The sequence below is a fragment of the Nerophis ophidion genome, linkage group LG01 (assembly GCF_033978795.1).
Source record: "Nerophis ophidion isolate RoL-2023_Sa linkage group LG01, RoL_Noph_v1.0, whole genome shotgun sequence".
NCBI classification, from domain to species: Eukaryota; Metazoa; Chordata; class Actinopteri; order Syngnathiformes; family Syngnathidae; genus Nerophis; species Nerophis ophidion.
In genome coordinates this window covers 10,860,057-10,873,136 of record NC_084611.1, presented here as the reverse complement: position 1 = coordinate 10,873,136, position 13,080 = coordinate 10,860,057, and the positions used below count along the sequence as shown (strand labels likewise).

The following is a 13,080-nucleotide window of genomic DNA, read 5'->3' as shown; positions in this document are numbered from 1 at the left end:
TTAATTAGTCCAACCAAATAATACACAATATCCATCCATCCATCCATCCATTTTCTACCGCTTATTCCCTTTTGGGGTCGCGGGGGGCGCTGGCGCCTATCTCAGCTACAATCGGGCGGAAGGCGGGGTACACCCTGGACAAGTCGCCACCTCATCGCAGGGCCGACACAGATAGACAGACAACATTCACACTCACATTCACACACTAGGGCCAATTTAGTGTTGCCAATCAACCTATCCCCAGGTGCATGTCTTTGGAAGTGGGAGGAAGCCGGAGTACCCGGAGGGAACCCACGCAGTCACGGGGAGAACATGCAAACTCCACACAGAAAGATCCCGAGCCTGGATTTGAACCCAGGACTGCAGGAACTTCAGTTAAAGTCAGTCCAAGTTAAAGTGAGGTGAATTATATTTATATAGTACTTTTAGCTCGGTTGGTAGAGTGGCCGTGTCAGCAACTTGAGGGTTGCAGGTTCGATTCCCGCTTCCGCCATCCTAGTCACTGCCGTTGTGTCCTTGGGCAAGCCACTTTACCCACCTGCTCCCAGTGCCACACACACTGGTTTGAATGTAACTTAGATATTGGGTTTCACTATGTAAAGCGCTTTGAGTCACTAGAGAAAAAGCGCTATATAAATATAATTCACTTCACTTCTCTAGTGACTCAAAGTCGTGAAAACCCAATGTCTAAGTTACATTGAAACCAGTGTGGGTGGCACTGGGAGCAGGTGGGTAAAGTGTCTTGCCCAAGGACACAACGGCAGTGACTAGGATGGCAGAAGCGGGGATCGAACCCGGAACCCTCAAGTTGCTGGCACGGCCACTCTACCAGCAGAGCTATAACGCCCCAAGTACCTATTAATGTCACCAAGTGTGGTGAAATCTGTCCTCTGCATTTGACCCATCACCCTTTCACCCCCTGGAAGGTGAGGGGAGCAGTGAGCAGCAGCGGTGGCCGCGCCCGGGAATAATTTTTTTGTGATTTAACCCCCAATTTCATCCCTTGATGCTGAGTGCCAATCAGGGAGGTAACGGGTCCTATTTTTACAGTCTTTGGTATGACTCAGTCGGGGTTTGAACTCACAACCTACCGATCTCAGGGCGGACACGCTAACCATTTAGTAGGTGGATTAGTGGTTCAGGGTTTGGACTCCAAAACCAAACCCGGCCCAGCAACATTCAGAATAGCAATCAACTTGACAAGTCAACAGACCTGCCTCCAATTGAGAATGTGTGGTGCAATATGATGCCTAAAATATCAGAACAAAGACTGTTGAACAACTTAAGCTGTACATCAAGCAAGAATGGGAAATAATTCCACCTGAAAAGCTTAAAGGGGAACATTATCACGATTTCAAAAGGGTTAAAAACAATAAAAATCAGTTCCCAGTGGCATGTTGTATATTTTGAATTTTTTTTTAAAATTCTACCGGTTTCCGAATATCCCTAAAAAAAGCTTCAAAGTGCCTTTTTTTTGCTCTCTGCGAAGACACTGTTCGTTTTCTTGTGACGTCATACAGTGCTGCCAATGTAAACAAACAATGGCGAATACTATTGCACAGCAAGATATAGCGACATTAGCTCGGATTCAGACTCGGATTTCAGCGGCTTAAGCGATTCAACAGATTACGCATGTATTAAAACAGATGGTTGGAGTATGAAAGTATTGAAGAAGAAACTGAAGCTATTGAGCGAATAGCTATTGACGCTATTCATAGCCATAGCATGGCCGAATAGCTGCGTTAGCATCGCCGGTAAAATGTGCGGACCAAACGGTCAGGACTTTCGCATCTCTTGACACTGGAGCAACTTAAATCCGTCGATTGATAAGTGTTTGTTTCGCATTAAATGTGGGTGGGAGGAAACGTAATATAGTTGCAAATGCATCTGCAGTCAACATCAACAAAACTCACCTTTGTGATTACTGTGACTTTATCGTTACAAATGCATCTGCAGGTTATCGATACATCTCTGTGCCATGTCTGCTTTAGCACTGCCGGTAAATAATATGTTAGCGTCGATTAGCGTAGCATGTTAGCATCGATTAGCTGGCAGTCACGCCGCGACCAAATATGTCTGATTAGCAAATAAGTCAACATCAACAAAACTCACATTTGTGATTTCGTTGAATTTATCGTTGCAAATGCATCTGCAGGTTATCCATACATCTCTGTGTCATGTCTGTCTTAGCATCGCCGGTAAAAATGTGGAGCCACTTTGGTATATTCAACGGGGGTCTGGCGGCAGACACTTTGGCATCTTCGGGCCAGTGGTGCAACTTGAATCCCTCCCTGTTAGTGTTGTTACACCCTCCGACAACACACCGACGAGGCATGATGTCTCCAAGGTTCCAAAAAATAGTCGAAAAAACGGAAAATAATAGAGCTGAGACCCAATGTTTACAATGGGTTGAAAATGAAAATGGCGGCTGTGTTACCTCGGCGATGTCACGTTCTGACGTCATCGCTACAAGAGCGATAATCAGAAAGGCGTTTAATTCGCCAAAATTCACCCATTTAGAGTTCGGAAATCGGTTAAAAAAAATATATGGTCTTTTTTCTGCACCATCAAGGTATATATTGAAGCTAGTGATAATGTTCCCCTTTAAAAAATGTGTCTCCTCAGTTCCCAAACGTTTAATGAGTGTTGTTAAAAGGAAAGGCCATGTAACACACTGGTTAAAATTCCCCTGTGACTACTTTTTTGCAATGTGTTGCAATTCTTAATTTTTGATTATTTGCAACAACAAAAAAAAGTTTTTATTTCGGACACTAAATATCTTGTCTTTGCAGTCTATTCAATTGAATATATGATGGAAAAAGGATTTGCAAATCATTGTATTCTCTTTTTATTTACCATTTACCAACTTCAATGGTTTTGGGTTTTGTATAAATTAATGACAACATGTGAACTCAGGCAGGGTCGACTCAAAATAGTTTTTTTAATGTTTGAGGAGCCTGAGTCACGCCGTGAATTATACGAGTTAAAAAAACATTTGACATGATGCCATAGCTGCAGCAGGGTTGCCAAGTCCCTGAAAAATAAATACGGGTGTAAGGCTACCTAGTTGGCATGACTGTGTGGAGACTTTTCTTCTGCATTTTGGCTTTGTGTGAAATGATTTTTTTCGCTATCTGACCACGACCGCAATTTAATTAGTTCACTTCTACTTCATTTATTGTGGTCCGCCACTTCAATTATTGTGGTCCGCAACTTCATTTATTGTGGTCCGCCACTTTGTTTATTGTGGTCCACCATTTAAATTCTGGTCCGCCACTTCATTTATCGTGGTCCGCCACTTCGTTTATTGTGGTCCACCATTTTAATTATTGTGGTCCGCCACTTCCTTTATTGTGGTCCACCATTTTAATTATTGTGGTCCGCCACTTCCTTTATTGTGGTCCACCATTTCAATTATTGTGGTCCGCCACTTCATTTATTGTGGTCCGCCACTTCGTTTATTGTGGTCCACCATTTCAATTATTGTGGTCCGCCACTTCATTTATTGTGGTCCGCCACTTCGTTTATTGTGGTCCACCATTTCAATTATTGTGGTCTGCCACTTCGTTTATTGTGGTCCACCATTTCAATTATTGTGGTCCGCCACTTCGTTTATTGTGGTCTGCCACTTCGTTTATTGTGGTCCACCTTTTCAATTATTGTGGTCCGCCACTTCAATTATCGTGGTCCGCCACTTCGTTTATCGTGGTCCGCCATTTCAATTATTGTGGTCCGCCACTTCAATTATTGTGGTCCGCCACTTCGTTTATTGTGGTCCACCATTTCAATTATTGTGGTCCGCCACTTCATTTATCGTGGTCCACCATTTCAATTATTGTGGTCCGCCACTTCATTTATTGTGGTCCGCCACTTCGTTTATTGTGGTCCGCCACTTCGTTTATTGTGGTCCGCCACTTCGTTTATTGTGGTCCACCATTTCAATTATTTTGGTCCGCCACTTCGTTTATTGTGGTCCACCATTTCAATTATTATTGTCCGCCACTTCATTTATTGTGGTCTCCCACTTCGTTTATTGTGGTCCGTTACTTCGTTTATCGTGGTCCGCCACATCGTTTATTGTGGTCCACCATTTCAATTCTGGTCCGCCACTTCATTTATCGTGGTCCGCCACTTCGTTTATTGTGGTCCACCATTTCAATTATTGTGGTCGGCCACTTTATTTATTGTGGTCCGCCATTTCGTGTATTGTGGTTCACCATTTCAATTGTGGTCCGCCACTTCGTTTATCGTGGTCCACCATTTCAATTATTGTGGTCCGCCACTTCATTAATTGTGGTCCACCATTTAAATTATTGTGGTCCGCCACTTCATTAATTGTGGTCCGCCACTTCGTTTATTATGGTCCACCATTTAAATTCTGGTCCGCCACTTCATTTATCGTGGTCCGTCACTTCGTTTATTGTGGTCCACCATTTCAATTATTTTGGTCCGCCACTTCATTTATCGTGGTCCGCCACTTCGTTTATTGTGGTCCGCCATTTCAATTATCGTGGTCCGCCACTTCATTTATTGTGGTCCGCCACTTCGTTTATTGTGGTCCACCATTTCAATTATTGTGGTCCGCTACTTCGTTTATTGTGGTCCGCCACTTCATTTATTGTGGTCCGCCACTTCGTTTATTGTGGTCCGCCACTTTATTTATTGTGGTCCGCCATTTCGTTTTTGTGGTCCACCATTTCATTTATTGTGGTCCACCATTTCAGTTATTGTGGTCCGCCACTTCAATTATTGTGGTCCACCATTTCAATTATTGTGGTCCGCCACATCATTTATTGTGGTCCGCCACTTCGTTTATTGGGGTCCACCATTTCAGTTATTGTGGTCCACCACTTCATTTATTGTGGTCCACCATTTCGAATATTGTGGTCCGCCAATTCATTTATTGTGGTCCGCCAATTCGAATATCGTGGTCCGCCACTTCATTTATTGTGGTCCGCCGCTTCGTTTATTGTGTTCCACCATTTCAATTATTGTGGTCCGCCAGTTCATTTATTGTGGTCCGCCAGTTCATTTATTGTGGTCCAACATTTCAATTATTGTGGTCCGCCACTACAATTATTGTGGTGCGCCACTTCCTTTATCGTGGTCCGCCACTTTATTCATTTTGGTCCGCCATCCTCGTTTATTGTGGTCCACCATTTCAATTATTGTGGTCCGCCACTTCATTTATTGATGGTCTGCTACTTCGTTTATTGTGGTCCACCATTTCAATTATTGTGGTCCGCCACTTCATTTATTGTGGTCCACCACTTCGTTTATTTTGGTCCACCATTTCAATTATTTTGGTCCGCTACTTCATTTATTGTGGTCAGTCACTTTGTTTATTGTGGTCCACCATTTCAATTATTGTGGTCCGCCACTTCTTTTATTGTGGTCCACCATTTCAATTATTGTGGTCCCCCACTTCATTTATTGTGGTCCGCCACTTCATTTATTGTGGTCCACCATTTCAGTTATTGTGGTCCGCCACTTCAATTATTGTGGTCCACCATTTCAATTATTGTGGACCGCCACATCATTTATTGTGGTCCACCATTTCAATTATTGTGGTCCGCCACTTCATTTATTGTGGTCCGCCACTTCGTTTATTGTGGTCCGCCACTTCGTTTATTGTGGTCCACCATTTCAATTATTTTGGTCCGCCACTTCATTTATTGTGGTCCGCCACTTCATTTATTGTGGTCCACCATTTCAGTTATTGTGGTCCGCCACTTCAATTATTGTGGTCCACCATTTCAATTATTGTGGACCGCCACATCATTTATTGTGGTCCGCCACTTCGTTTATTGGGGTCCACCATTTCAGTTATTGTGGTGTCCACCATTTCGAATATTGTGGTCCGCCAATTCATTTATTGTGGTCCGCCAATTCGAATATCGTGGTCCGCCACTTCATTTATTGTGGTCCGCCACTTCGTTTATTGTGGTCCACCATTTCAATTATTGTGGTCCGCCACTTCATTTATTGTGGTCCACCATTTCAATTATTGTGGTCCGCCACTACAATTATTGTGGTGCGCCACTTCCTTTATTGTGGTCCGCCACTTTATTAATTTTGGTCCGCCATCCTCGTTTATTGTGGTCCACCATTTCAATTATTGTGGTCCGCCACTTCATTTATTGATGGTCTGCTACTTCGTTTATTGTGGTCCACCATTTCAATTATTGTGGTCCGCCACTTCATTTATCGTGGTCCACTATTTCAATCATTGTGGTCCGCCACTTCATTTATAGTGGCCTTTCGCTTCATTTATACGTGTGGCAACGTCGTTTAATGTGGTCCGGTACATCATGTAATCTGGCCCGCCACATCATTTCAGGTGGCTTGCTACGCCATTTAATGTGACCCGTTCCGTTATTATTGTGGCCCTCCAATGGCAAGCCCCAATTGCGACACGGCCCACCATGAAAATGAGTGTGATGAAGACATTGTGTTGCAGATCAGCTGACTCGCAGGCTGAAGGAGTACGGCCTGGTCACGCCCTTCAGCACCGACTCCCGCGGACGCTACCTGTCGCACCTGCTGTCGGCGGCGCACAAGCAGCGGGTCAGGCGGGAGGCGCCCACGCCCACGCCCACGGACCAGCAGCTTTTCTTCAACATCACCGCCTTCGGGAAGGAATTCCACCTGCGCCTGCGCCCCAACAGCCACCTGGTGGCGCCGGGCGCCACGGTGGAGTGGCACGACGAGCCGGGTTGGAGGAACGGGAGCCGCTACGAGGCAACGGCGAACCGGACTGCCGGGATGGAGTGGGTCCTACACCGGGAGCTGTTGAACACGGACTGCACGTTCATCGGCGACATCACTGACGTCCCGGGGGCCTCGGTTGCCATTAACAACTGCGACGGACTGGTAAGTCCTCCGCCTCTTTTCCTCACAAACGTGACCTTTACCAAGGCGCCCGGAACTTCGGACGTTGCCGAGCTTTTCTTTGACGTCAGCGTTTTTACAGCACATTGTTCTCCGAGATTCCCCCCCCCCCCCCGCTGACGGATGGAGGAGCTTTTTGTACCGAACTTTGTCACGCTTCAGCAGCCGCACCAACCAGGAGGCTGGCCCCCGTCCCCCGGGAGCCAGAACCTCTTCCCAACATAAAACTCGAGTGGTCCTTTGTGCCTCGGCCAACCGGACCTCCCCACCGGCACTCATAAAACACTCCTGTGGTATTTCGGGAATGACCCGCGCCCAAATTTCAAAGCCCCCGCTCCGGGAGTCGGGTGATGGCGCAGCACTAAACACCATATCTTCATCTTTGCAGTGCAGAAATATGGCGGAGCAGTCAAAGCGGGAACCGATAGGAAAAACCGCTTTGTCACTTTTGTGTCGGAATTCTACGGAATTTTAACGGGACGGTCCTGCTATTGCCGGCGATAAGAAGCGGCGGCAGAAAGCGCTCTGCGTCATTAGGCTCGATTCTCAATACGACCAACCGAGTGGACGTAACATCGTGCAGATTTATGTTTGCCAGTAAAACACATTCCTGTGTAGATTCCCCACTAATGCATGGAGGTTTAGACTGGACTTTGCTTGGATTAGTTTCTGAAAGGAGACATTTTATTAGCAGCGAAACGGACATATTTGTTGACGTTGAGGACAATTTATTGTGTTTTCCTAAACACTAAAGACCATTCATTCTTGGGCCGTTTAAGTTGAGGTAAAGTTAAAGTACCAATTATAGTCATACACACAAATTATTCTCTGCATTTGACCCATCACCCTTGATCACCCCCTTGGAGGTGAGGGGAGCAGTGGGTTTCAGCAGTGGCCGCGCCCGGTAATTATTTTTGGTGATTTAAACTCACTAAAATCAACAAAAATGTAAATATTTTTTTTTTAAATACACATTGAACCACTCAAAGTTAAAGTACCAATTATAGTCACACACACTAGGTGTGTCGAAATTATTCTATGCTTTTGACCAATCACCGTTGATCACCCTCTGGGAGGTGAGGGGAGCAGTGAGCAGCAGCAGTGGCTGCGCCCGGGAATAATTTTTGGTGATTTAAATCGCTGAAATCAACTAAAATGTCCATTTTTTTTCAAAATACACATTAAACCACTTAAAGTTAAAGTTAAAGTACCAATGATAGTCACACACACACTAGGTGTGGTGAAATTTGTCCTCTGCATATGACCCATCCCCTTTTTCACCCCCTGGGAGGTGAGGGGAGCAGTGAGCTGCAGCAGTGGCCGCGCCCGGTAATCATTTTTGGTGATTTAACTCGCTAAAATCAACTAAATTGTCCATGTTTTTTTTCAAATACACATTGAACCATTCAAAGTTAAAGTACCAATGATAGTCACATACACACTAGTTTGGTGAAATTTGTCCTATGCATATGACCCATCCCCTTGTTCACCCCCTGGGAGGTGAGGGGAGCAGTGAGCAGCAGCGGTGGCCGCGCCTGGGAATCATTTTTGGTGATTTAACTCGCTAAAATCAACTAAAATGTCTTTTTTTTTTCTAAATACACATCGAACCACTCAAAGTTGAAGTTAAAGTACCAATGATAGTCACACACACACTAGGTGTGGTGAAATTATTCTCTGAATTTGACCCATCACCCTTGATCACCCCCTGGGAGGTGAGGGGAGCAGTGAGCAGCAGCAGTGGCCGCGCCCGGGAATAATTTTTGGTGATTTAACTAGCTAAAGTCAACTAAATTGTCAATTTTTTTTTAGATACACATCGAACTTCTCAAAGTTAAAGTAAAAATACCAATCATAGTCACACACACACACTAGGTGTGGTGAAATGTGTCCTCTGCATATGACCCAACACCTTGTTCACCCCCTGGGAGGTGAGGGGAGCAGCGAGCATTAGCGGTGGCCGCGCCCGGTAATCATTTTTGGTGATTTAAACTCGCTAAAATCAACTAAAATGTACAATTTTTTTTTTTTAAATACACATTGAACCACTCAAAGTTAAAGTACCAATTATAGTCACACACACACTAGGTGTGGTGAAATTATTCTCTGCATTTGACCCATCACCCTTGCTCACCCCCCTGGGAGGTGAGGGGAGCAGTGAGCAGCAGCGGTGGCTGCGCCCGGGAATCATTTTTGGTGATTTATCTCGCTAAAATTAACAAAAATGTCAATTTTTTTTCAAAATACACATTGAACCACTCTTAGTTGAATTTAAAGTACCAAAGATTGTCACACACACACTCGGTGTGCTGAAATTTGTCCTCTGCATATGACCCATCCCCTTGTTCACCCCCTGGGAGGTGAGGGGAGCAGTGAGCAGTGATTTAACTCGCTAAAATTAACTAAAATGTCAATTTATTTTTTCAAAATACACATCGAACCACTCAAAGTTAAAGTTAAAGTACCAATGATAGTCACACACACACTAGGTGTGGTGAAATTATTCTCTGCATTTGACCCAGCACCCTTGATCACCCTCCTGAGAGGTGAGGGGAGCAGTGAGCAGCAGCGGTGGCCGCGCCCGAGAATGATTTTTTTTATTTAACTCGCTAAAATCAACTAAAATGTCAATTTTTTTTTCAAAATACACATCGGAGCACTCAAAGTTAAAGTACCAATTATAGTCACACACACACTAGGTGTGGTGAAATTATTCTCTGCATTTGACCCATCACCCTTGTGCACCCCCTGGGAGGTGAGGGGAGCAGTGAGCAGCAGCGGTGGCCGGGTCCCTGGAATCTTTTGGTGATTGCCAAGCAAGGAGGTAATGGGTCCCATTTTTATAGTCTTTAGTAGGACTTGGCCGGGGTTTGAACTAAAATGTTCATTGGCCCATCCAAGGGAGCTTTATTTCATTTTTGCTGAAAGTTTCTAAACCGAAGAATGAAAGTAATAACTAAAGCAATCTTTTAACGTACAATTAGAGATATCCGATATTGTCCAACTCTTAATTACAGATTCCGATATCAACCGATACCGATATACACAGTCGTGTATTTATCACATTATTATTCGTAATTTTGTTGTGATGCCCTGCTGGATGCATTAAACAGTGCAACAAGGTTCTTTCAAAATAAATCAAGTTATGGGAAAAAAAAATGCCAACATGGCACTGCCATATTTATTATTGAAGTCACAAAGCGCATACTTTTTTTTTAACATGGCTTAAAACAGCAGCTTGGAATTTGGGACATGCTCTCCTTGAGAGAGCATGAGGAGGTTGAGGTGGGCGGGTTTGGGAGTAGCGGGGGGTGTATTTGTTCTGTTGTGTTTATGTTGTGTTACGGTGCGGATGTTCTTCCGAAAATGTGTTTGTCATTCTTGTTTGGTGTGGGTTCACCGTGTGGCGCATATTTATAACAGTGTTAAAGTTGTTTATACGGCCACCCTCAGTGTGACCTGTATGACTGCTGACCAACTATGCGTTGCATTCACTTGTGTGTGTGAAAAGCCGTGGATATTATGTGATTGGGCCGACACGCAAAGGAAGTGCCTTGAAGGCACGCCCCCAATATTATCGTCTGGGTGGAATTCGGGTCAACCGGCAGTTTTCTGTGAGAAAATTGTGGTAATAAGTCGCCTCTTACCAGAGCTCAGCGGAGCTTTTGTCCTGCTGCAGCTTCGTGACTTCCCTCCTAGACTCTGCCGTCAAAAGACTCGTGGGCACACCCCTCTGACTATCAGGTACTATTTAACTCATTAAAACACTAGCAACACAATAGGCAGATAAGGTATTTCCCAGAATTATCCTAGTAAATGTGTCTAAAAACAGCCGAATCACTCCCACTGCAATCACCCATTTTTTTTCTTTTTTTTTCTAGTCCTTCACTCTAAATTTCCTCATCCGCGAATCTTTCATCCACGCTCAAATTAATGGGGAAATTGTCGCTTTCTCGGTCAGAATACCTCTTGCTGCTGGAGGTTCACATTAAAAACAATGTGAGGATGTGAGAAGCCCTACAACCCGTGACGTCACATGCACATCGTCTTCTACTTCCGGTACAGGATAGGCTTTTTTATGAGCGACCAAAAGTTGCAAACTTTATCGTCGATGTTCTCTACTAAATCCTTTCAGCAAAAATATGGCAATATCGCGAAATGATCGAGTATGACACATAGAATGGACCTGCTTTCCCCGTTCCCGGAGGTGAAGCTTTACTATGGACCAGAGCGGTCAAGCGAACATGGATCCCGACTACATGTCAATCGTCAGTTTTCTGGGAGAAAATTGTGGTAATAAGTCGCCTCTTACCGGAGTTCAGCGGAACTTTTGTCCTGCTGCAGCTTCGTGACTTCCCTCAGAGACTCTGGCGTCAACACGCCCGTGGGCACACCCCTCTGACTATCAGGTACTATTTAACTCACTAAAACACTAGCAACACAATAGGCAGATAAGGCATTTCCCAGAATTATCCTAGTAAATTTGTCTAAAAACATCTGAATCACTCCCACTGCAATCGCCTTTTTTTTTTTTCTAGTTCTTCACTCTAAATTTCCTCATCCACGAATCTTTCATTCTCGCTCAAATTAATGGGGAAATTGTTGTTTTCTCGGTCTGAATAGCTCACACGCTCATCGTCTGCTTCTTCCGGTAATGGCAAGGCTTTTTTATTAGCGACCAAAAGTTGCGAACTTTATCGTCGATGTTCTCTACTAAATCTTTTCAGCAAAAATATGGCAATATCGCGAAATGATCAAGTATGACATAGAATGGACCTGCTATCCCCGTTCCCGGAGGTGAAGCTTTACTATGGACCAGAGCGGTCAAGCGAACATGGATCCCGACTACATGTCAATCGTCAGTTTTCTGGGAGAAAATTGTGGTAATAAGTCGCCTCTTACCGGAGCTCAGCGGAACTTTTGTCCTGCTGCAGCTTCGTGACTTCCCTCAGAGACTCTGGCGTCAACACACCCGTGGGCACACCCCTCTGGCTATCAGGTACTATTTAACTCACTAAAACACTAGCAACACAATAGGCAGATAAGGCATTTCCCAGAATTATCCTAGTAAATTTGTCTAAAAACACCTGAATCACTCCCCCTGCAATCGCCTTTTTTTTTTTCTAGTTCTTCACTCTAAATTTCCTCATCCACGAATCTTTCATTCTCGCTCAAATTAATGTGGAAATTGTTGCTTTCTCTGTCTGAATAGCTCACACGCTCATCGTCTGCTACTTCCGGTAATGGCAAGGCTTTTTTATTAGCGACCAAAAGTTGCGAACTTTATCGTCGATGTTCTCTACTAAATCTTTTCAGCAAAAATATGGCAATATCACGAAATGATCAAGTATGACACATAGAATGGACCTGCTATCCCCGTTTAAATAAGAAAATCTCATTTCAGTAAGCTTTTAATAATTTCACACGTAAGTACATGTCGCAACTATGAAAATTAAAATAGTCCGAAAAATACGGTAATTGGTTTGTTTATATGTAAGAACAAAAAGAAAGGCATCTCGCGTCAATGCCCGTGCAAAAAGAAATGCATCGCATGAATGAAGTGGACGTTGTCTTTAAAGGTTTTTGTGTTTGGTCATTTAATAACCATTCATTAGCACTTCTGTCAGCCACGGTCCATTACTCCCAGCATGTCCTCCCCCTTGCTGACCTTCACATACATTACCAAAAGATGCCGCACTTCATTCCCTTTACCTTGCAACATACAGAGCCAGCGTGGGAGAGAGCCGGTGTGTGACAGCCATGGTGTGGGAGGAGATTTTTACCATTCTTCCCAGGAAAACTGAAACCAACAAGAAGCCCGAGTGGGTATTGTTTGGGTTTTTCCTTTTGCGTGAAATGTGTTTCAAGCATCACATGAACGACACGCCGCCGCTCTTCCCACGTGTGCTTTCAAAAACGGACTAAAATGGAGCACAAAAGAGCGTTTCTTTGGCTGTACAAACATGTATTTTACAGTGCCTTAATAGCAGCTTATTATACAGAAGTGGCTTTTTTATGATGCTGTAACTGTAACATGTGTCCCCAGAACCTGTTTATGAGCACCATATGTGAGCAAACATCTGGCATCAGCTTAATAATAAAAAAAGAACTAAAAAAGAAAAAAATACAGGCTTTGCTACACATCTTAAAGGCCTACTGAAATGAGATTTTCTTATTTAAACGGGGATA

General features: G+C 44.1%; 1 protein-coding gene across 1 annotated transcript in view; it reads left to right on the top strand.

Moving 5' to 3' along the window:
- The window catches only part of adamts3 (ADAM metallopeptidase with thrombospondin type 1 motif, 3), a 487,969-nt gene that overhangs the window by 17,220 nt on the left and 457,669 nt on the right, over positions 1-13,080 (top strand). Inside the window, exon 3 of the mRNA XM_061895958.1 lies at positions 6,461-6,873. Within this exon, the coding sequence (XP_061751942.1) occupies positions 6,461-6,873 (413 nt within the window). The remainder of the gene's footprint in view (positions 1-6,460; positions 6,874-13,080) is intronic.